This window comes from Podarcis erhardii (assembly GCF_964252035.2).
Source record: "Podarcis erhardii genome assembly, chromosome: 10".
Classification (NCBI taxonomy): Eukaryota; Metazoa; Chordata; class Lepidosauria; order Squamata; family Lacertidae; genus Podarcis; species Podarcis erhardii.
In genome coordinates this window covers 50635226-50660607 of record NC_138500.1, presented here as the reverse complement: position 1 = coordinate 50660607, position 25382 = coordinate 50635226, and the positions used below count along the sequence as shown (strand labels likewise).

The following is a 25382-nucleotide window of genomic DNA, read 5'->3' as shown; positions in this document are numbered from 1 at the left end:
TAATAATAATAATTTATTATTTGTACCCCGCCCATCTGGCTGGGTTTCCCCAGCCACTCTGGGCGGCTTCCAACAAAGATGAAAAATACACTAAAATGTCACATATTAAAAACTTCCCTGAACAGGGCTGCCTTCAGATGTCTTCTGAATGTCAGGTAGTTGTTTATCACTTTGACATCTGATGGGAGGGTGTTCCACAGGGCAGGCGCCACTACCGAGAAGGCCCTCTGCCTGGTTCCCTGTAACTTGGCCTCTCACAGTGAGGGAACCGCCAGAAGGCCCTCGGAGCTGGACCATATCATCACATCATCTCAAAATACCTTTAGTTTGCATGCTCTTTGTCCCAATTTTATCCCTTTAATTTGTTGATTACTGGTAGTTCTTATTCTTTGCGCCAATACTTCTAAAACTACTATGAACAATAAGAGTGATAGCTGGCAGACTTGTCTTGTTCCCTTGGTTATTTTACAATTTTCCATCAATAAATTACTCACCATCAGTTTTGTTGATTGATCTGTATATATCACTTTCACTCCCCTTATAAAAGTGTCCCCACATCTCATAGACTCCATTACTTTAAGCATAAAATTCCAGGAGACATTATCAAATGCTTTCTCAGCGTCCAAAAACATCATAAATTCTTAAAGACCAACTAAGTCAGTTCTTGGTATGAGCTTTCGTGTGCATGCACACTTCTTCAGATACAGGTCTTTAAGGTGCTACTGGAAGGAATTTGTTTTGTTTTGACTATGGCAGACCAACACGGCTACCTATCTGTAATCATAAATTCTGTTCATTTGTGAGTATAACCCTTAATAGGGATCTCCAGAATGGTTCTATCTGGAGTATTCTTAATATTGTCACCTTGGCTCCTTCCATTCATTTAAAGTGAATGTTACTAAGGAATGCAGATGCCAACAGTCTTAAGGTCTATCTCAGTTGAGTCATTCATTTACTGGCATACTGTGCAGCTATTAAGAGAAGTCCAAGGTGATTTGCAGGAAAACCTGTTCTTAGACTATAGTGAGATGCTTGCTTCTAGGTAAGTCTGCAACATGCAATTGAGGATAGTTTTTTAAACCACTCAATTACAGGGATTAGTCAGGAGATATAGACAGACAGACAGACAGATATATATATAGATAGGTTGGATCTTGTCACCTTCAACTTGCACACCTTTGAATCCAACCCATTATTTTTAATACAAGTAACTATAAATCCTGTTGATGATCAGTGCTCCATCTATGACACATGCATCAATTAAAACATGGGTGGGGACCCTATGATCACCATTTTACACATTAGTATGGTTGGATGTGTTTCCAAGTTTCCTTCTGTCTGTCTGCACCAGTGGATGGAAAGGGGCCATGGATGATTTCATATATGTCCTATGTTTTTAAATCGAATCAAAGCTGTTTTAGGGGAAACACAGCATTTCTCAAGAAACTACAGGATAGGTGTGGGTTGTGGCTAACACTGTGTGTTAACAGCTTCACAAGCCTGTGGTGGGAGCACACTGGATGCGAAGCACACAGGAGGTTGTGCACGGCTGAGGTGTTGCAGGTCTTCATCAGGCCAAGCAAGTATGGCCAGAGGTTAAGGATGATGAGCGTTGTAGCTTGGGATGGCCACAGGTTCTTCAACGCTGATCTAAAACCAAAGGAAGTCTGCTGTTTGCTTCAGACCCATTGTTTTTATCCATATGCAAATTTAATTGACAAATGCATCAGTTAATTAAAATATTCATGATTTATCAGTTCACTGTATTCAATTATGCTCACTCCCAGCCTAAATAAACACCCTGGAGTAAGTTATGTGGTCTCAGCAGGACTTAGTTCTGAGTAGACATGCAAGATGTCTTGACTTGGGTGAAAATCCTGCTTCTGTGTGCTCGTCGGAACTTTTCTATTAGTTGAATATTGAAGCATTTGCATGCATGAGGCTTACATTGCCTTGGAGCCTCTCCCACCCTATTTATGTAAACATGGGCCCCAAATCCAGAGTAGGTTAGTTGTGCTTAAGTCCCATTGAAATCAATAGAACTGGTTAGTTGTGACTCATTTTACGACCCATTGATTCCAGTGGAACTATAGTCCGGTTGACTTCCTTTGGACTTCCACTGTTAATCTAGAAAAGAAGTGAAAGAGCTAGAATAACAGAATTGTGGAGTTGGAAGGTATCATCAAGTCCAGCCCCCTGCAATGAAATGAGAATGAAAATTCTGATTTCTGTGGATTCCATATCCATCTTCCCTATCAATTGAAGCAAAAGCTGCTCTTTGCCTAAATCAGTGTATCCCAAACTTGGGTCTATTTTTGGACTACAAATCCCATCATCCCTGATCACTGGTCCTGCTAGCTAGGGATGATGGGAAACAGCTGGGGACACAAGTTTGGGAAGCTGCTGGCCTAAGTGAATGAAAGTGCCTTTAGTTGAGGGTTTTCATTCACTCTTGTCAGCATTCGCCATCTGCTCAGTGTGCCCCCATTGGAGTTGGTAAACAGGGTCACACAAACAGGCAGCCAGTTCCGGAGCCCATTTAAAGAGGATAGAAGCTGGGGTGGCAGGGGGAAGTGATGTTTAGTGGGAAGGGTCATAGCTTTGTGGTAGAGCATCCGTTTTGCATGTGGAAGATCTCGGGTTCAATCTCTGGTATTTCCAGATAGGGCTGGAAAAGACTTCCTGTCTGAAACCTTGCATGGTCACTGCCAGCCAGTGTTGAACAAATTGGCCTAGATGGGCCAATAGTCTGACTTCTAATGTTCTGTTATAGCCCTTGTAAGACTATAACATAGTGCAACATCCAGTAACACAATAGAACAAATGCCTTCTTTGCTTTTTGCATGCAGGGGCTGAAGGGTCTGAGGATGGCCAAAGACTTCCGCTACTACTTCCAGCATCCGTGGTCCCGCTTGATAGTGGCCTACCTGGTGATCTTCTGTAACTTCTTGATATTTGCCGAGGATCCAGTCTCTCACAGTCAAACAGAAGCAAATGTCATTGTCGTGGGGAACTGCTTTTCTTTTGTAGCAAACAAATACCCCGAGGGAGGAGGCTGGAGGTTTTTAAAAGTGTTCCTGTGGCTGCTTGCCATCCTTACCGGACTGATAGCTGGCAAGTTCTTCTTCCATCAACGCTTGTTTGGTAAGTTCCATGATGTGCTAAAAGTCTGTTTTCTCTCTCCCTCTCTGTGAGATGTTCCCGTTTCACACCTTTCAGGTTGAAAAGGCAGCAAAGCAAAGTGAAAGATGATGGCTGAATAGGATGTGCTGCGCAGCAGTGATGAGTCAGTCAGATCATCAATCTTGATGACTATAAGCAAAATAATCTTTCAAACAGTGAAGGCACATCTGTTTGGTCTAATGAAGAGGGCATTAACTTTCCTCGCCAAAGACATGCTTCAGGGCACTTTCCTCACTGTCTTGACGTATTTGTGAAACACGGCCTGGATATTATGATAAGAGCATGGCTTTGTTTAATGTGCTTTTTTGCATTTGTTGTAAGCATGCATTCAGTACCCGGGAGCCTTTGTTGTCCATTCCGTCCAATCCATGGAGTTGTGATCTGAGCTAGATTTTCCAGATAGGACTGACTCTTTGCAGTGAGATCATTCTTATGAGGATGACTTAAGAACTGGGATAGCTCCACTGGTAGAGCATGAGACTCTTAATCTCAGGGTTGTGGGTTGGAGCCCCACATTGGGTGAAAAGGGGGTTGGACTAGTTGACCCTCATGGTCCCTTCCAACTCTACAATTCTGTGATTTTGCAATTCTATGACTTGTTCTCAGGAATAAAATCTAAGCCCGTGTTACACAAAAACCATTATGTTATTCCAATAAGCATTAATTAAAACATTAAAAGATGAAGACTCAGGGGGGATGGCTAATGGAACCACGAGTGTGATTAGCAATAATAATAATAATAATAATAATAATAATAATAATAATAATAATAATAATTTATTATTTGTACCCCGCCCATCTGGCTGGGCTTCCCCAGCCACTCTGGGCAGCTTCCAACAAAATATTAAAATACAGTAATGCACCAAACATTAAAAGCTTCCCTAAACAGGGCTGCCTTCAGATGTCTTCTAAAAGTCTGGTAGTTGACATCTGGTGGGAGTGCGTTCCACAGGGCTGGTGCCACTACCGAGAAGGCCCTCTGCCTGGTTCCTTGTAGGTTTCAACCAGATTACATTTGCTTCATGTAGATGTCTGGACAAAATGTCCCTGGAAAAAGTTGAAACCACCCTGCTTCCTCTCACCATCAGGAAAGCTCTGCTTTGAGATCAGGAAGCTTGCCTGCCAGTCTGGGAAGGCCCAGGTTCAAATCTCTCACCTTCACTCAAATATAAAGCCCACTGTCTGACTTTGGTCTGGTCACCCTGTCTCAACCTACCTTAAATATTTGAATTGTTGTGAGAATAAAAAGTGGGGATGGCATGGGACTGTATATGGTGCCTTGATCTCCTTGGGGGTATCTGTCAGATGGGCACACCATCGGATTATTTACTGTGTGGCACCAACACATATGATCACCTTAGCAAGTGGCGATGCATAACATCCTATCTCTTGGTGACAAAGACTTATCACTCACTTCTCCTTTTAATATGTGATTAGGCATTGGTGTGTGGCAAAATTTTGTTCATCACTTGAGAGACTGGCTTATGGCAGACTTTGCCAATCTGGTACCCCCCCAAATGTTTTAGATGAGCATTGCTATGGCTGATGGGAGTTGTAGTCCAAAACATCTGGAGAGTATCAGGTTGTTCAAGGCTGGCTTATGGAGTAGTTAGTTATATGCAGAACATCATAAGGTGCCATTGACAAGTGATAATCTCTTTCAGTCCACAAATGTGGCTAGTCAGAGACTGTCAACATCTGACATTCCCGTTGTGTGACACAGGGTGTGGTCTGTTTTCAAGTTCATCTGATTCCCCATCACCCCAGATATCCAACACACATGTGTATCCTTTGCGAAATCAGTGGGAGCAGTCCCTGAATTGGCTTCCAGGTTCTCTGTACAGTGGTACCTTGGGTTACATACGCTTCAGGTTACATACGCTTCAGGTTACAGCCTCTGCTAACCCAGAAATAGTACCTCGGGTTAAGAACTTTGCTTCAGGATGAGAACAGAATTCGTGATTTGGCGGCACAGCGGCAGCAGGAGGCCCCGTTAGCTAAAGTGGTGCTTCAGGTTAAGAACAGTTTCAGGTTAAGAAGAGACCTCCGGAACGAATTAAGTACTTAACCCGAGGTACCACTGTATATACATTGGTGAAAGAGGATTTCGGCCGTGCTAACTCTCGTAATCTTTACCAAACAAACATGGGTCAGATCCTGTTTTTAATATTTTAAAGGTAAGGAGCACAGATATACCTCTCAGATTACACGTGTATCTGAGTACACAGCTTGTGTTCGTGACCTATTCCTAGGCAAAGCTGAAGTCAGATCTGGTTCAGGTGGTGAATCAGTCTATATTTATATTCTGCTCAGTCTGATTTCCCAGACCCCACAGCTATTCGGTTTCATTGTTGACATCAAGAGGGATATGTCACCTGAAGCAACTGGTGGTTGCACGGAGGGAAGCGCATTCCACAGGGCAGGGGCAACAGCAGAAAATGCCCATTTCTGGGCCAGATTTGGGGTGCTGGTAGGGGAAAGAGAGGGAGGGAAAGTTCAGTTTTGTAAGTGGAAGTTTTGTGCAAATTGGACAACAGTGTCAGATAGAACTCATTCTGCCTGTGGGTCTCAAGCTGTATTTGCATATATTACTCCCTTGTTACCCTCCCCTTGTCTTACCCATTGTGCAAATTAGACTGGAAGTTCCTTGGGGGTGGAGACCTATCTTTCTTTGCTTATATTATTTTCTAAAGTGACACATACCAACTTGAAATAGCTAGTAACAGGGTTTTTGATATTTTGTTCGGAGTCTCCCAGATGGGCAGCATATTGTAATTATAATTGTTATGGAATATGGAAAATTAATATTATATTTATTTACTTTTCCATAGCTCTCTTTACAATTGAAACAAAACGTCTATAATTTAAGATTTTCTATTGCTCAGTCCTCTGGTTCATGGGGATTCTCTAGTGCCAGAAATTTATGAGAGAGAGAGCCACAGCCTTGCAAATGCTGACTTAACACCATTTTTGCTGAAGCACTATCAAATCCCTGGGAAGATGTAAACATGCGTAAAGGTGGAAAAAAGCTTAAGTAAGCTTTTCCTCACCTTTGCTGACTAATTTGCTTTAATGTACTACTGTGTGTGTGTGTGTGTGTGTGTAGAAACACACCTGGGCCAAAAAAGATTTTTAATATATCTTTTTAATATATTAAAAACTACTAATATCCCATCAGTAAATAGAATGTTTTTAGATTCAGAAGGTGACCAAGCTAACCGGAATCACAATGAAACATAATTTGGCCTCTGGAATGGGGGGGGGGGGGAAGCCTTGGGTCAAAGAGGCAGCTGGTGAGCAGCAGACTTTTAAGACTTGAAAGTAAACAGCTTTTGTTTAAGGCTTTTAGTAGAAATCTTCATTGACACAAGAACTGGTGGGATTTCCATTCGCTGAGCTTATTTTCCCACCTGTTTATGAAACTGTGCCATTGTCTGCACTGAGACAAGGCAGGTCTAAAATGCTGTACACATTTTTGCAAGCGGTTTCCCCAGATGCAATGCATGCTAGTGTGCTATTTTCACTAAGGTGGAATTTACATTAAAAAAGCTGTGAAAATGCTTAATTTTTAAATATATCTATTGAATTTGTCATTAGCCCACCATCGCCATCTAGTGTCACATTTGTACAATGCACGTAAAACATTTATATTTGCAGCTGTATAAAAGGTAAAGGGACCCCTGACCATTAGGTCCAGTCATGACCGACTCTGGGGTTGCGGCGCTCATCTCGCTTTACTAGCCGAGGGAGCCGGCGTACAGCTTCCGGGTCATGTGGCCAGCATGACTAAGCCATTTTTGGCGAACCAGAGCAGTGCACGGAAACGCCGTTTACCTTCCCACCGGAGCAGTACCTATTTATCTACTTGCACTTTGAGGTGCTTTCGAACTGCTAGGTTGGCAGGAGCAGGGACCGAGCCAGGGGAGCTCACCCTGTCGCGGGGATTCGAACTGCTGACCTTCTGATCGGCAAGTCCTAGGCTCTGTGGTTTAACCCACAGCACCACCCGTGAGTCCTAATATATTCCTTGGCCCTAACATATGCATTTTTGTATGGACTTGGAGAAGTGTATTATGAAACTTGGAGAAGTGTGAATTTTAAAGGAGGGCTGTGTTTTGGTTCTCACAAGACTTTGAAAAGTGCAAATTCAATAAGTTCGCTTTTAGCTGTTAACTGAATTGAGTTTCTCCCCCATCGCTATCCGAGGGCACTACATTGGTCAGCCCTGCTCTGGTGTTATAAAGGCTGCCAGTTTGCAATAAAGCCTTGATCACATTGATCAGATGCTGAAAAAAGAGGAGACAAAACAGTGTATGCAAGATTGCAACCATAATCATTAAAGTATACAAATGCAGAGCTATTACAGATATTCTATCTGAGAGTAGAGGTCGAGGTATTGGAATCAAAATTGGAAGTTGCTCAAGAATCGATTCTAACCATAAACAATCAGGGCTTAAGAAAACTCTGCAGTACGACTTGCATCCAGCAACATCTTAAAAAGAGTCATTAAAAAAAAGATGCACATATTTAAGTCTTCTCTTTTTCTTTGCCACATTGCCAGGGGGAGAGTCAGATGTGTTCAGCAGTGCCTTGAAAGCAAAATTAAAAATTAAAAATGTAACTTTGAGGAGAGTGACCCCTTTGTTTTAAGAGAAGATACAGAACATTGGGAGAGATGTCTTTTTCTTCATGAACGCCATGAAGTGAGTTGTATGAACTCACTTTACATTTGGTACTTTTTTTTAAAGAAAAAGCAACAGATGGATACATCAGGTTTTCATGTTCTATAAATCACCTTGAACATAAAATGTATCTGTCAATTTTGGTTTTCTCATTTCCCCCCAGCCTTAAGGTCAGTTCACCACATTTGTGCATTAGTTTGTGATTTAAAAAATAAAATAAAACAAGGTTCCCATGAAAATTAATCAACATTTTAGCATGCTTTTCTCCTGAATTTCACTTTTTTTCTTATCTGGCTTCCCAATTACTTTTTTATTTTATAAATGGGTATTGTGCCTGCAACTAAATCGTGTCACCCCCAGGTGAAATGTGGCGTTTATTTGAAAGGCATTATGAGACTGCATAATAAGAGCTTGGGAAATAAATGTCAGAGAATATTGAATGTAATAGATGCCTTGCTAGGTAGGCAGAGGGCAATTAAGCCAAGACAGCAAAGCTCTGGACGCTGACAATACTTTCTTGCAGCTGACCGCAGAGCAGATCGAAGCAGGATGAATTGATGCCACCAACACTGTTGATAGCAACCCCTTTTTCTGTTTGTGCCTTCAATAGTTCAAAATTATATTGTTCCTTTTGGCTCTAAACTCAACTGTTTCCTAATAATAGCAATCATTTCTGAAGAATGCATGTGACTGAAGGCTTTAAATAGTGGCTTAATCATAAATACCTGAATTGACAATCAGCGGCTGCATGTGGATTCAGGCTCATCAGTTTCCAGCTGTGGTTTATAGCCAGTTTATTGAAAGTTGCCTTGTAAATAAAACTTGGCAGTATGGACCACTGATGATGCAAATGTAGGCATCTAAAAATAGAGAAGTAAGCAGCCCTTCCATAAGCTCCGTTGATGCTTTCCCAATTTTGTTAACAGCAGAATAATGTAGATGTGCTGGTACCTCCTTTACTGAATCCAGGATGTTTTGGCAGGTCCATATTTCATATTTTGCCGACTGGGAAAGATTTCTGTGTTTTCCATTCACATGGAGATGGGCAGCTCTGTTAAACATTTTGAACTGTCTTACAAGAGAAAAAGCCCTCCCACAAAATTAAATCTTGACTCCAACAGTCCCACTGATAGCAGTGCCGGTAGAAATGACAACTCATAAAATCTGGCTTAGCACTTGCAGACAGCCAGTCAGAATTGCAACCAAAACAGATTCTTAGTACTAAACCTGGAGAAGGGCCCCCCATTACATTTTGAGCTTCAGGGCCCTCAAAATGTAGGTCCACCCCTGGCTGAAGGGTTTAGCTGGGTCTGTTCTAGAAAGCTCCTGTGGTACCAAATGCTTGAACAGGATTCCTATGAAAACTGAATCCTTGTAGACCTCTTCGATTCCATCAGCTTCCTCTCTTCCAGGTTCACATTAATTATCATCATCATCATCATCATCATCATTTTATTATTTATACCCCAACCATCTGGCTGGGCTCCCAACAGAATTAAAAGCACAAGAAAACATCAAACATTAAAAACTTCCCTAAACAGGGCTGCCTTCAGATGTCTTCTAAAAGTCAGTTGTTTATTTCCTTGACATCTGATGGGAGGGCATTCCGCAGGGTGGGTGCCACCACCAAGAAGGCCCTCTGCCTGGTAAATAAGGATGTGTGTGTGTGTGGAGGGGGTGTCAAATGACATGTTAGATGGGAATCCATAATTAGATCACCCGGTGACATTTTCTTCATCTTCCACAAGCAGCAGAGCAGAATCCTGATTTAAATTAGGGCTGCAATACGGGGGAGGAAGCAGTCTAATCATTTTTCCTCTTTCCAGGGCCCTGATCTAAATCAAGTGGATAGCTTCGTTGGTTAGAGTTTGGACACTTCTGTCCATGACTTGAGTCCAAAGTGTCCCTCGCAAGAATTGCTGCTAACACTGCTTCTGTTACTTTGGGAAAAACTCAAGCTGCAGATTGATGGAACTTAATTGGACCCTTAAAAAGGTACTTAACAGAACTGCCCACCAGAGGTCACTGAATACACACAGTGTGAATCCAATGCAGCCCTCACTTGAGGGGTTCTGTTTTACTAACTTGGAAATAATCTCTGAATGTTGAAATAATAAATGTCTGAAAAACAGTCCCTAGGTGGGCCTTGATTCTCTTGCATCTCCTAAAGAGTTGGAATTGAATTTCATGGAAAAAAATAGACGAAAAGGAGTCTTTTCACCTGAATGTGAAAATGGTCAGGACTTCAATTGTGGATCATATTGTAAAAGGTTGCAGTCATCTGTGGGAGTAAGGCCCATTATTTCTGAGTCAATATGTGGCTGGATTGTACTATAGGATTGTTGAGAGCTACAGCTCCCTGAGTCACTTAGATTTATGTTTCTTATATTCTGTTCTTTATCCTGCCTTCTCATGGTGGGTTACATGCAACTTAAAATAGTGAGGAAGTCACATGGTGCATCGCAGCACTAAGCCTGCAGTTAGAGCATCAGACACGGGTGGTGCGGTGGTTTAAACCACTGAGCCTCTTAGGCTTGCCAATCGGAAGGTCAGTGGTTCGAATCCCCGCAACGGAATGAGCTCCCATTGCTCTCTCCCAGCTCCTGCCAACCTAGCAGTTCGAAAGCACACCAGTGCATGTAGATAAATAGGTACCACTGTGGCAGGAAGGTAAACGGTGTTTCCGTGCACTCTGGTTTCTGTCACGGTGTTCCGTTGCACCAGAAGCGGTTTAGTCATCCCTGGCCACACGACCCAGAAAGCTGTCTGTGGACAAATGCCGGCTCCCTCAGTTGAAAGCGAGATGAGTGCTGCAACCCCATAGTTGCCTTTGACTGGACTTAACCGTCCAGGGGTCCTTTACCCCCCCCACTTTTAGAGCATCAGACAGCAAGCAAAACCAACAGCAAAACTGTACCGGGAGTGATATTCTGAATTCATTTCCCACCTGTGCAAAAAGATGCACCATGGCCTCCTGGTGAAATGCATACAGTGATGAGGCCAGACGCACCTTGAAGTGTTCCACAAGCGGGTGGTGGGCACCACAGAAAAGACCATCTCCTGCACTGCAGCCCCTCGAACTTTGCAGAGCAATGGATCTTCCAAAAGGGCCTCCCTTGCAGCTCATAACAGCCAGCCATAACAGTCAGATATTTAATAATAATAATAATAATAATTTATTTACACCCCACCCATTTGGCTGAGTTTCCCCAGCCACTCTGGATGGCTTCCAATCAAGTGTTAAAAACAATACAGCATTAAATATTAAAAACTTCCCTAAACAGTGCTGCCTTCAGTTGTCTTTTAAAAGTAAAATAGTTCTTTATTGCCTTGACATCTGCTGGGAGCGTGTTCCACAGGGCAGGCGCCACTGCCGAGAAGGCCCTCTGCCTGGTTCCCTGTAACCTCACTTCTTGCAGCGAGGGAACCCCCAGAAGGCCCTTGGCACTGGACCTCGGTGTCCGGGCTGGATGATGGGGGTGGAGACGCTCCTTCAGGTATACAGGACCGAGGCCATTTAGGGCTTTAAAGGTCAGCACCAACACTTTGAATTGTGCTTGGAAACATACTGGGAGCCAATGAAGATCTTTCAGGACCGGTGTTATATGGTCTTGGCGGCCACTCCCAGTCTAGCTGCCGCATTCTGGATTAATTGCAGTTTCCGGGTCACCTTCAAAGGTAGCCCCACGTAGAGCGCATTGCAGTAGTCCAAGCGGAAGATAACTAGAGCATGCACCACTCTGGGACTCAAGCCATTAAGGGTTCTATGTGTCAGTGTGCATGCCATATCTACCATGCATAACCTAAATCTTTTTGTTTAAGCTCTTTCTCCTCCACAATACATCGGGACCTTCAGCCTTCCTCTCCTCTGAAATTAAAATGGCATTCCTTGCTAATGGTCAGTCTGTGTGCAGAACTGCAGTCCTATGACAACATTCTCTGTTTTGCTTCCTGAGATTGCTGTGGTGCTGCCAGAGATTCCTTTCTCTTCCCATATTCCGCCCACCCCGTGTTTCTGTGCCAGCCTTTTTTCTTGTGCAGGAAGCCTTAAGGATCAGGCATGTGTTAAAACTGCACTACACATCTAGTTTGGGTTGTTGGCAGTTGTCAAATTAAAAGGAAACAGCTTGGCTACCCTTTGATGCAAAAGAGGATTTGTGACATTCTGTTTAGAGATTTTGCAAGCTCTCAGCTGTTGCTTAATTTTTTAACAGAATGAGGGGGACGGGGAACAGAATGTGAAAATATTTTTGTAATACATCTATGAAACAAGGATGCCCCAAATCTGGTTGCGAACCTGTTTTTAAGTGGAGTAGAAATTGCAATGTTTTGGAATAGCATTGGTATTATAACTCCTGTTATGAGTGCTTGGCTGATGACAGATTTGGGTCCCATAAAGACATCTCAGTGCTTCACTTTCATGTTCAGATTGCAGGAGAAGAAAGTGAAGAAATAATGTTGCCTTTGCAAACACTTGGGATTTCCCTCCCCACAAAATCACCTAAGAAGAATGAATCATTTCAGCCTCTTTCCATGAATTCAAAGGAAGGAAAAGCATCAGGATTGGGAAGAAGTCACAGTTTCAGAGGCATAGTGTCTGCTATACCTGCAGAAGGTCCCAAGTTCAGTCTATCTAAAATCTACAGGTACATCTGGGAAGAACTTCCTGTCTGAAACCCTGGAGAGTTTCTGCCAGATTTCTCTCCCCAGACACAAGAAATCTTTCTGGACAGATCTGTGCCCACAACATGACATGGTAGTTAAAAGTGTCAGACTAGGGCAAGAGTCCCCAGGGCTACCCCAAATAACTCACACATCACACAGAAATTTTGTTTAAGGTTTTTGGCATAATTTTGGCCACAACTTTATTAAAATACAAAATATGTGAGTGGTTGCTTAGGCATTGGTTGCGACTATCTGCCCCCCAGTGGGGGACAGACTGCCATTCCGCAAGCCTGCGAAAGTCAGGAAAGGGGAATACATCTGGGGGTAGCGACGGAGCAGGGAACCTGCCCTCAGCCCTCCCCGAATGCAACCAGGGGCTCTTGCATGGCCCTAGCCCCTTGACAGGGTTCGGACGAAAGCAATGGTGAGCCCCTGTATTCCTTTAACGGAATCCCTTGCTGCAGCAGCATTAGAGGGGCAGGCACAGCCAATCCATGCTCCTCAACCAACCAAACCATAAACCAATGCCTAACCGCAACTTTACAAGTTGTGACGATTTGCTACACAGTAGGCAAAAAACAAATGGCCCCAGCCAATCAGCCAGATGGACAAAATTCCTAGCAGGCCCCTGCCCCAAAAGCAGATGACCCCATGACAGGCATAGCAAGGTCAAAGCGAACAACCCTAATTAAAGGGAGGGGGGACGGTCAATCCGATGCACGGGGCCAAAAGAGGAAGCTCTATGCCCCATGCAGGGAGTTTTAACATTTCTGGCCGTCAGTCAACAAATGGCAGCATTAATTTCTTCCCAACAACAAGGTAAGCCCAATCACAACAGTGGCCAAAGATCAATTAGCCCGCCCCACAACTTTGGAGTGTCCTGTCGGCCCCCACCGCAACATGTGCTTTCCATGAAGGAGAACACACTTTGTTAGCCCAGAAATGGAAGCAAGAAGAAATTCCGATGAAAGAAGAATGGCAGACGAAATTAATGGATTATGCAGAATTGGACAAAATGACAGAAAGGATTTGAAACCTGTGGGACCAGAGATTTACAGAAGATTGGAAGAAGTATATGAATTATTTGAAGAGCAACTGTAATTAACAAATTACGCTAGTAGACTACAAGAAGTTTTGTAAGGAGAACTATACAAAGTGTTACAAAGTAGAAAAAGATAGAGCTATTGGTTATTAGTTTGAAATGTAATAGGGAAAATAAGAAATGCATACTAAGAGATTAGATTGGAAAATTTTCAGACAGGACGGATGGAAGTAAAAAAAAAATGAATAAAATGTAAAAGTATGTTTAATGACTGTTGAAAATGATATGTTAAAAAACTAATAAAAAATTATATATATATAAATAAAGTGTCAGACTAGAATCTGGAAGAACTGGGTTCAAATCCCCACTCAGTCATAAAGCTCACTGGCTGCCTTTGTGCATGGGGCCTCTCAGCTTCACCAACCTCACAGGGTTGTTGTGGAGATTGAGTGAGAAGGAGCAGATCCTTGGAGAAAAATGTAGGATATAAATAAAACAAATAACATCAACTGAGGGAGGGATACTTGGTTCCGTAGTCATTACAGTGGTACCTCAGGTTACATACGCTTCAGGTTACAGACTCCGCTAACCCAGAAATAGTACCTTGGGTTAAGAACTTTGCTTCAGGATGAGAACAGAAATCGTGCTCTGGCGGCGCGGCAGCAGCAGGAGGCCCCATTAGCTAAAGTGGTGCTTCAGGTTAAGAACAGTTTCAGGTTAAGAACGGACCTCCGGAACGAATTAAGTACTTAACCTGAGGTACCTGAGGTATTGTTTTAAGGTATTGTTAGCATAAAGACACCGTATTCCATATAATGTTTAGATTTTTCTTTTCTTTTGTTTAAAAAATGTGGTTGATTACTGGGTTTTGCAAAGTTCAGGCTGTAATAAAAACATTCTAAAACAAATGCTGGCAAAAAGTTATTGAAATGATTCACTTGCCTCGCACACCCCAAAGGAAGCGCTGTGGAATTAATGTCCGCCTCTTTGACTTCCTCTGAAAAATGCTAATAGACTCTAGATTAAAATGGTTGATTTGATTGAAAGGTTTATGTTGCCTATATAAACAATTCCAGTTGCTTTCCCTAAACTAGACTGGCAGCACATTCATTCGGAAGTAAATCCCGTTGGGTTGCATTCAGCGCTTTGCGAGCTGCGTCCCTTCTTCCCATGCAGCAGGAGTTCCCTTTCCTTGCTGTTCCCCATATGTGTAGGATTGCTCTACAAATTAATTTAATGCATGGTATGTGGGTCTCCTTGGGACACGGGTGGCGCTGAGGGTAAAACCTCAGCGCCTAGGACTTGCCAATCGCATGGTCGGCGGTTCGAATCCCCACGGCGGGGTGAGCTCCCGTCGTTCGGTCCCAGCTCCTGTTCACCTAGCAGTTCGAAAGCACCCCTAAGTGCAAGTAGATAAATAGGTACCGCTTTATAGCAGGAAGGTAAACGGCGTTCCGTGTGCTGCTCTGGTGCCGGTTCACTGGAGCAGCTTCTTCACGCTGGCCACGTGACCTGGAAGTGTCTGCGGACAACGCTTGCTCCCGGCCTCTAGAGTGAGATGAGCGCACAACCCTAGAGTCTGGCAAGACTGGCCTGTACGGGCAGGGTACCTATGTGGGTCTCCTTGGCATCCCTCCAAAAAAGAACTCGGTATTAGTTAATTAGAGCATTTTAGCTAATAGTGAGATCCAGAAACATTTAACTAGTGCCTGCCAACTTTGTAAGACAATCCTGGCGATCTCTACGGTTGCCATATTCTGCAAAGTCATGCGAACAATGGCAGGACCTGTGCAACACATCTCTTATTTGGAGATTGTGTTGACACTGCCTCTCGACTACATCCGCTAATTGTTCTTTTCTTCCAGGGAAATGGGAACGAGCTCGTTTCACACTATTTGGATGTGTCAAATCAAACAGAAATGAGTAATATTATAATGAAGCACTTAAAAGCCCCCTGTTTGCAGATTAAAATATGGCTAGGTAAATATGAACAGATGTCGGGTGCCTTTGGTTTGCAGGGAAACAAGTTAATCAGGGTGACATCAGAAATAGTTGTGTGCCGCTGAGTAAATGTACATTTTTAACTCCTCCAAATATTGTCTGTGGGGTTGTGAGAGAGGCCACAGTTTGCCCATTATCTTTGGATATCACCCTGCCTGACCATGTAGCTGCTCACTCAAGTGCCACATGTTAGCTGGGAAATTATTAGGCTTTTGCTGCTGGATGAACAAGTCTTTACCATTGTTAGGGTTTTGATCTTGTTATATCTATCTATCTATCTATCTATCTATCTATCTATCTATCTATCTCTATCTATCTATCTATCTATCTATCTATCTATCTATCTATCTATCATCATCTATCTATCTATCTATCTATCTATCTATCTATCTATCTATCTATCTATCATCATCTATCTATCTATCATCTATCTATCTATCTATCTATCTATCTATCTATCTATCTATCTATCTATATCTATATCTATCTATCTATCTATCTATCTATCTATCTATCATCTATCTATCTATCATCTATCTATCATCTATCTATCATCTATCTATCATCTATCTATCTATCTATCTATCTATCTATCTATCTATCTATATCATCTATCTATCATCTATCATCTATCATCTATCATCTATCTATCTATCTATCTATCATCTATCTATCTATCTATCATCTATCTATCTATCATCTATATCTATAATCTATCATCTATCTATCTATCAATCAATCATCTATCTATCATCTATCTATCTATCTATCTATCTATCTATCTATCATCTATATCTATCATCTATCATCTATTTCATGTTTTTGTGCCCTCTTTCTTGGGTACAGAGTGGCTTCACATAACGAATCATTAAAACAAACATCTGAAATAAACATGACCAAGCAAGTTGCTTATTTTTCAAATTTTAATTTATTAAACGAAGGTAGCCATTTGTGGGCCACAAAGCAGTGATCAGGAAGATCTATCTATCTATCATCATGTATTTGGTGTTTTTGTGCCCCCCCCCTCTTGGGTACAGAGTGGCTTCACATAACAAATCATTAAAACAAACATCTGAAATAAACAGATATAAAACAGACCATAAAACCACTATATTACACACACACACACACACACACACACGTAGAGCAGAAGTTAAAATAGCTAAAGGGGGAAACCTACCCCAATGAGAACTGATATTTATATATGTCAACTGTGGAGGCGGACCAGAATCCTCTGGGAAGGAGTTCCATACTCGGGGACACCACTGGGAATGCCCTGTCTCATGTCAACCACCATCTTCTGATGGTGATGGGATCAGGGTACCTCCTACTGTTGGTAACAAACTGGGTTGGCTGGTAATGGGGGGAAATGATTCAGTCAATATCGAAAGGTGAACCTACAGAATCCATGCTTTCTGAAACAACGCATTAACTGAAACAGAGCCACCCATCACTATTTACACTTCTTGCAATTCAGCGGCTCGGTATTGAATACAAAAATGCATATACTAGGGTAAATATGGGCATATAAATACAAGCATTAGTGAAAATAACATACAGAAATGCATTATCTTGGGGAAAATTACTTTGCAAAAATGTGCACATTGCACAAAAATGCATATGCTAAAATACTGACACATGTTCAGGAACACTTTTGATCAAATCTTTTGCAAATGGATGCAGAAATATGGAGAACTGAACTTAAGATTAGGACAATGAGAAACTGAGAAACCAAAATGGGGATATTTATATGCTAATAACATCCTGACAGCCGACTTTTTTTTGACTTGGAGAGTCCTAAGTATCTGTGGTGCACAACCATATTGTAATAACACTGACTGCTCACTAGCTCTTCAAGTCTGATGCCTTTTGTAAAGATCTGTGATATCTCTTCTCTTTAAATTATCCATTCTCTTTCATTTAAGATGTCAAAGCCATCTCAAGTCAAAGTTACCAAAGCAAGGTTTTTCTGTAGTTAGCTTGGTCCCCCCCCCCAGAAAATACATGTTAAAAACACCTCTCTTTGCTGAGTAAGTATCTAAAAATAGTCTAAACAACAGTCGCTGTGTTTGCACAGTAGAGTGGATATGGTTCTAGAAAAGCAGTGACCTTTTTGTTATTTCTTTTTTTTTTAGTGAATCATGGAGTAGCTATGTAAATCCTGTGTTAGCTAAACTGTAAAAATATAAAGCCATTTTATCAACAAGATCACTAGCTATTTATGAAAGTAATTACTGATCTGAAATGTGTGACTCATTAGCAAAGGCTGGGATCTAAAGAGCCACATGGGGGACTTTTGCACATGCAGTGAAGCTCAAGCTTGCTTTCTGAAAATGGCGGCATATACTACCTTTTAAAGGTTGCTTTGAAGCCCAGAAGAACTTTCGTATATTCTCTGATGCTCCTCAAGGAACTGGCTCACAATGCACAAAAGCACCCACCTAGTTAAATCAATGAAATCAGCTTCAAAGAAATACCGGTCCAGCTTCATAAGTCAAGATATGAACAAGACTTATGCAGTTGCTTCGCTCTTTCCTTCACAAGAGTCAAGGAGTCTCAAGTTAAGCATAGCTCCCTGTTGATGTCCTCCAGGGAACTGGTTGATGTCCTCCAAACAAGTGAGCATATGAAACCATGGTTGGTTTCATATCCAGGCTTCTTTGGAAGTTGCTCGCCATAGTTTCCTGGTTTAGACATGACAAGAAACCATACTAACAGTGATTTTGCTTGTTTACATGAGGGAAACAGCCAAGTGGCTGTGTTGAGGTGGAGATGAGGTTCATTAATCTCTTGGCTTATTTAGCTGAGATACTGTTGTCCAAGCATGGCCAGTGCATCCAAAATAAAGGCATTCTGTGTGCATGTGATAAATCTGAGGAACACTGGAAGTTGAGACAGAGCATTGGTCCTTCTAGCTCTCCAGAGTGGCTCTCCAGAGTTTCAGGCAGGAGTCTTCCCAGCCCTGCCTGGAGATACCAGGGGTTGAACTTTGGAACTTCTTCATGGCAAGCAAATGTTCTCCCACTGAATTGTGGCTGTGAATCATTTGCAAGTGATGACTTCCCTTTCCCAGTTTTCCCATTGACTGAGATACAAAATACTTTGGGCACACAGAGCTACACATGAGTAGGGAAAAGAAAGTAATAACTGCATGAATGGAACAGCTCCTCCCACCAAACATGGAAATAAATAGGGTAGTGGATGGACTTGGTGGGAAGCTCTTGAATTCTCATAAAACACAGTGGATTAAGAATATTCTGTCGTCTTTAGTATGAACCTGTCTGCTCACTCTAGAGCTCTAGAACTCTAGAACTCACCAAGCAGAGTTCTGCTTCTGGTTTCTAAGCTATTTGAGCCTAGCTGGTAGTTGGATAGAGCGTAACATCCAGTCTATCCAAATGTTTTCTGAAGAAGAATTAACAGGCTAGCTCCCTACTGGCTTTTATAGGATCTGTAAAGATTTGTTTGTTCTATAGGGCATTTGAAGCTGGTTAGGAGATCTTGGGTTTGATCTGTTTCTTCCTGGTGCTTCTAATGTTCTTTCTTTCTTTTTTACTTAGCTACTTCTAATTTTTTAAATGACATTCTTATTGTGGAGTTGGTAGCGACAGTGTGTTTATATTGCGAACCATCTTAAGAGGCCCTTAAAGTGTGGAATTTAAAGTTTTAACATTTAGTGGCAACATACATAATAAGACAGGAGTGCCTGGTGTGCTCAGGTCCATGGGGTCACGAAGAGTCGGACACGACTAAACGACTAAACAACAACAACATAATAATAAATTATTATTTCGCAGTGGATGGGGATATAAACACATTACATATAAGATCTTACATATAAGATCTGTATATATTCCTTAGCAGCCTGTACAACATTCCACTGTACAACATGGAGTCCACTGTGCTGGGGACACCTATGCTAAAATTTACCTTGATGCTGTTTGTATTCCTGTAGCGTTGTCATGACCAATGAATTTTTAGCAAATAAATTCGACTGACTAACCGATATCCTAGGAATGGAATGGAATGGAATCATTCGGACTCAGGGGTAAAACAAGAATCTTCATCCATTTTTGTATTTTAATTGCCCATTGCTCTTTCTTTGTAGGTGAGCTAAATTCATGGCTGTGCTAAATTCTATCAGGGATTTTATGTTTGCAGCACTGTACCATAAAACAGGAATTTAATTTACCTGCTTACCAGCTGTTGAATATAGGGACAGATGGAGCCCTAGAAGCATTGCTCTAGCCGCATGGGAGTTGCTTTCATCTGCACGGCTGGGACAACATTTGGCCAGGAGCCAATCCTGCAGGTCTTTCCCAAACGGCTCCCAGCAGAGTGTCAGGTCCATGTTTGGAGCCTATGGGATCAGCCTTTGTCTACACAATCGGGACATTTAACCATTCATCAAGGCCAGTGAATCCCACCCCCACCCCCCATGGACCACTTGAAAATTGCTGTGGCCCCAACAGACCCCTTAATGATTTCTCTGCTGCTTGTTGTAGCAATTGTTTTGCACTGTGCTAAACACTGTATGATTTTTTTTTTTGTATTTTTATTTCTTATTTTTTATTACCATTTGAAATCCATAGACTTCTATAAAATTCAAAGTGGAAGTGTTATTCAAAGACATGCCATGAATGATGCTCAGACCACAGTTTGGGTGCCTAGCCTTCTGGAAGGCAATCAGGGCATAGGGGATACCACACGACTTAGGTAATGCTTAAGAAGCCCCAATGGAGAAAACTTCCTGCACATAAGCAATGGTTAAATCTGGAAATACCAGGCCGTGGCTTTTAAGACTTGAAGGGCTGTCATTCCCTTTCAATATAGAATGGTAAATGTGAACTGATTACATTACTGAGATCTGGTTCATTAGTGAACATCTGTCACACATCCTTCTCTGATGATATGGTAGAGTTCGGTGAGATTCCAATGTATGGCCTGATCCAAGATCAGTACAGTGAAAGTGGTTGGAATGGAACTTTTCTGCAGTTTGTGAGCCGCTATCGAGCTGCGTAGAACCCTTAGTCCAGTTCACTTAAGGCATAGCCCTTTCCGGACATTACAGTTTGGGGAAAAATAAACACACGAGGAGGCAGGGGAGAGCAATCCACTTGCCCTAAGCCTTTTGTGAAGGAAGCAGCAATCTCCTTCTGAAGAGTCACTCTATATTCTAGAACACTGGCTTTCCATGAGTACAGAAGGTTCCCAGCTTCAGATGTTACCATCTATGAGCTGGAAGGGCAATGGGAATGAAGCTGGAGGAAGCTGGAGCCAGTATGCTCATCCCTACCACCTGTCCTTATGGGTTTACTTTACTCTAACAGTAATGCTCAAAGAAAGACTCAATGACCTTGAAAAGCTTGCTGATACGCCAGCAGAGCTTGATTCAACAAAAGGTACCACTTGTCTCAAAACTATTATCAAAGCAGAAGTTGAAAATGACGAAGCATCTAACCTATCAAAGTGCAGCTGCGGCATCCTCAATTTTATGTGATCGACAGCAATGACATCTGTGTTTAGGAGAACACTGCATGCTTTTGAACTTATCTTGGAATTTCTTGCTTGCAAGCACGAAAATGATGGGGTTTAGGGAGCTGCTCAAAACACAGATGACTTCGGTGAACTTATAAATGACAACTATCAGGTGTATATTGTCAGAGTTGAGCTGGTAATTCATTCTGTAAATTATCACTGCCGTCATCGTGGCATGATAGGGAATGAAGGCCACCGCAAAAACAACCATGGCAGCTAAAACCAATATCAAGGACTTTCCAATTCGGTGTCTTCCCTGTTGGCGGTTTTTCATTTTCTGTAATGCTTTCACAGTCAACGTGTAGCATGTAAAGATGACTATGACTGGAATAAGGAATCCAAAGAGAACTCTGAAAATGGTAAAAGGCACCGCAAAGTGCAGAGGGTCTCCAACTTTATCCAGGCAAGCGGCAGATTCCCTTTTCCTCTGGACCATGAATGTGTAGTAAAAATCAGGAATGGACTCTATGAAAATGAGGACCCAGATGGCGATGGTGCAATACGTAGCTCTGCTTTTATCCCACCACTTTAAGGAACGAATTGGGTGGACGGCACCTAGAAATCGGTCAAAACTGATCAGTGTGAGAAAATAGATGCTTCCGTAGACGTTAATGTCGAAGAACGTTCGTTTCACCTGGCAGAATATCTGGGTAGAATATGCTGTGTGATTAAGCAGAAGGTAGTAGGCTGAAAAGGGAATCAGGAAAATCCAGGTGAAGTCGCACAGTGCCAAATTGAATAAAAATACAGTACTACTGGTCCACGATTTCACAGTGTATATATAATAGAGCAGCGTGAACATGTTCCCAAGAAATCCTATTAGCACAACTAAGAAGCAAAGTATAAATACAAAGTAGCAGTACCATTCCAGCCTGCTAAAGCTGCTGCAGAAGGTAATGCAAGTGGTATTTGACATCCTTCCATGGATTTTACCTGAAAGCAAAAGAAAAAGTCAAGGTGTTGCTTCAAAACACTTAAAAGGATCTCTGTGAGCAAACAGGACTTCAGTGGTAAATAAATTCTCTGTGGCCCACTCACTTGGCACTGGCTGGGGTCGAATGATAGTATGGTACAATAAAATTGGAAAGTGGGCATTTCTGCACATCAGATAATGCATGCACATTTTGTGCAGTGTCTGTGTAGACAGTGTGGTGTAGTGGTTAAGAGCAGTGGACTCGTAATCTGGGGAACTGGGTTCGCGTCCCCGCTCCTCCACATGCAGCTGCTGGGTGACCTTGAACTAGTCACACTTCTTTGAAGTCTCTCAGCCCCACTCACCTCACGGAGTGTTTGTTGTGGGGGAGGAAGGGAAAGGAGAATGTTAGCCGCTTTGAGACTCCTCCGGGTAGTGATAAAGCGGGATATCAAGTCCAAACTTTCTGTATGATGTTGCCTTCACCCAAATGCCATCCCCATATTGTTTTCCCATGTAATTTGGATTTACTGTTTCAGTGGGAAAATATGGCAAATAAGGATGCTTCTTGATGGCCCTTTGCCTTCCCTCATTTGCAATATATTTTTGCGTGCAGAAGGTCCCAGGTTATCCCTGGCACTGGAGAAACCACAGCCTGAGAGAGTTGCTGCCAGCTAGTGGTGTTACTCTGAGCTAGATAGACCTTTGGTCTAACTTGATATAAGACAGCTTCCTAGCCTTGCCATGACTTTTGTTTAGCCAATTGGTACCTTGGTTCTCAAACTTAATCCATTCCGGGAGTCCGTTCGACTCCCGAAACCACTCGAAAATCAAGGCGTGGCTTCTGATTGGATGCAGGAGCTTCCTTCACTCAAGCGGAAACCGTGTCAGAAGTTCAGCTTCCGAAAAACATTCGCAAACCGGAACACACACTTCTGGGTTTGCGGTGTTTGGGAGCCGATTTGTTCGACAACTAAGCCGCTTGAGAACCAAGATACCACTGTATATAAAGCTTCTCATGGTGAATAGCAAGTCCATTTGGGGATTGTGGGGGTGGATTCTGATCAGGACTGTGGTGGTGGGGTTCCAAAGGGTTAAACCCCCTCATCGTGGTCCCAATCCAGCTCCCCTTCCCCTGCTCCATCCTATATATCAACAAAGCAAGGCCCCACGATGAGAATAATGCCACATTTAATTTGTCATTGAGTCTCTCCAGGCAATGTTTGCAAAACGCCTATTCCACAAAGCCCTAGTTTTCTGTACCTAAGACTGCTATTTTATGTGTTCTTAGACTGCTCATTTCCACAATCCTGCTGTTCCTGTTTGGAGGGTACCTTGCATTCCAGCAGGGTAATGCAACTCATTTTGTAGTTATAAGTATCTATTGGTAATTACTTCTCACTGCTTAATCTCTGGACTACTATAAAGACTCCCGTAATTACAAGCACAAAATGATAAGGAGACATTATCCAGGCTAAGATGATAATATTTAATTACTTCCTGCTAAACAAAGGTACTATGAAGGCAACAATCCCATAATGTGTGTTAATGCTGCTTTCTGTGTCTAAAATTACCAAATGAGGACAAAGTGAAACATGAGAAGGTGTGGGGTGGGTATATTAGCTTCATCATGTGTCAAAGCATGTGTGAGTGGGTCATGGAGCTATGTGCTGTTGACAGATGTGAAGATTTTTCTAATCAATTTATATTCCACCATTCCTGTGGCATCAATGACAAAACTCCCCCCCCCCCAGCATCCTACAAACAATTAAACTGTCTCAGTCCAGAGTTGGCACAGCTATTAGGCAGGATGAGTCCATCACCTCATGCCCTGCCCCCCGCTGGGTGCCCCACCACTGCCAGAGAAGCAGTGCTGATTTTGGATGAGATTGTGTCAATTTCCAGCAAGGTGTTGCTGGAATCACGAGCCTGCAAGAGCTCGTGTGATTTCTTGCACGATCTCACCTGAAATCAGCATTGATGCCAGCACATTGAAAATGCATGCACTACGGTAAAGTGTGTAAACAATGCATATATCAGTGACTATAGCATACACCAGTGTATTACATTAGGGGAAAGTGCTTTGCAAACATGTGCATGAAGATAAATTTATCATGTAATGCTGATGAATTTTCATGTAGACTTAAAAAATAAATAAATCCACAAATTGATGTGTATGTAGAGAACTGACAGTTGGAAAAATGAGAGACTGAGAGAAACTGAAACTGTCACATTCACCCATTCCTAGTCATGTATATCCTATATTATGGGATACATTGCAAACAATGGTTCATAATTATAGCCTTTCACGCTTTGCAGCATTAGGCGTTAGTAAAAACAGAAACAGATATTGGTCTTTAATGGAACAGTAGCTAATATGACATCCAGTACTGAAAATTAATGCTTTACCTTTTGGTTATTAATTGTGAGGCAAATCCCTCTTTTATGCTCAATTAACACTCCAGTAAAGTGTAATGAGCTATGCCAATAGAAATTTAACGTTTCATTTTAATTCTTAATGAAATCAAGGTAAAATGAATTGTCAAGATCTGTATTTATTAGAATTAAAGGAGAACTGTTTGAAAATCATTTCAGTATAAGAATTCGTGGAAAATATAATATTCAGCTGCATGCTCTGTATTCCATGCTTATGTATAACTTAAAACTCAGGTTAGTTCCTACATTTCTTTCTCGAGACAGACAGATGCCAAGAACAACACTAAATGCTGTATCCCACTCAAACAAATACTTGAAAATACGTCTTTTACTATTTTCTTACCTGGTTTAAAAATGGTTGCATTTTCCATTGTGCAGGGCTGGGAGTTCCAAGTCATCTCGGAATTTCCCCATTAATCTCCAGTTTTGTCAGAATCCCATTAACGTCTATGTTCTCATCTGTGTTCGTTAATAATCCACATATTGTGGATAATGAAAATGGAAACATACGGGCCACTTCTTTCAGCCTCTAGACTCCTCCCCTTCGCAGAGAAAGGCTAAGTCACACTTTTCTGCTTGCCCACACTTTTACAATGATACTGCATATTATCTCAGGAAAACAATTTGCCGCCTGTGTTTTCACTGCTTATCAGAAAAATACACCGCATAAAATCCAAACCGATCAGGTTTTGTTTTGTGTAGATGCTTTTAAGGAATCCTAGGAAACCAATCCAAAGTACACAACAGCAGCTAGCTAGCTAGCTACCTTTGTGGGTCTTTTTGCTCACAGCACTGGCACCTCCGTTTGCCATTGTGGTGCACTGATTAGTGTGTCAGACTGGGTCCTCAGGGAGCAGGGTTCAAATCTCCACTAAGCCATACAACTCACTGGGTGACCTTGGGCCAGTTGCTGTCGGTCAAC

The 25382-nt window shown here is 42.1% G+C and overlaps 2 protein-coding genes across 5 annotated transcripts in view; one reads left to right on the top strand and one right to left on the bottom strand.

Moving 5' to 3' along the window:
* Positions 1 to 25382, top strand: part of TMEM117 (transmembrane protein 117) — a 212780-nt gene that overhangs the window by 5640 nt on the left and 181758 nt on the right. For all 4 annotated transcript variants that reach the window (XM_081878005.1, XM_081878003.1, XM_081878004.1 and 1 more), the window contains exon 2: positions 2850 to 3144. In XM_081878005.1, coding sequence (XP_081734131.1) covers positions 2868 to 3144 — 277 coding nt within the window. In that variant the 5' untranslated portion in view covers positions 2850 to 2867. The remainder of the gene's footprint in view (positions 1 to 2849; positions 3145 to 25382) is intronic.
* Positions 20831 to 24858, bottom strand: LOC309351742 (P2Y purinoceptor 1-like; the record flags this gene model as incomplete). The annotated part of the gene is made up of 2 exons (XM_081879560.1): positions 20831 to 22044; positions 24804 to 24858. 2 exons carry the CDS (start codon positions 24856 to 24858, stop codon positions 21038 to 21040), a joined length of 1062 nt encoding a protein of 353 aa, XP_081735686.1. The 3' UTR covers positions 20831 to 21037.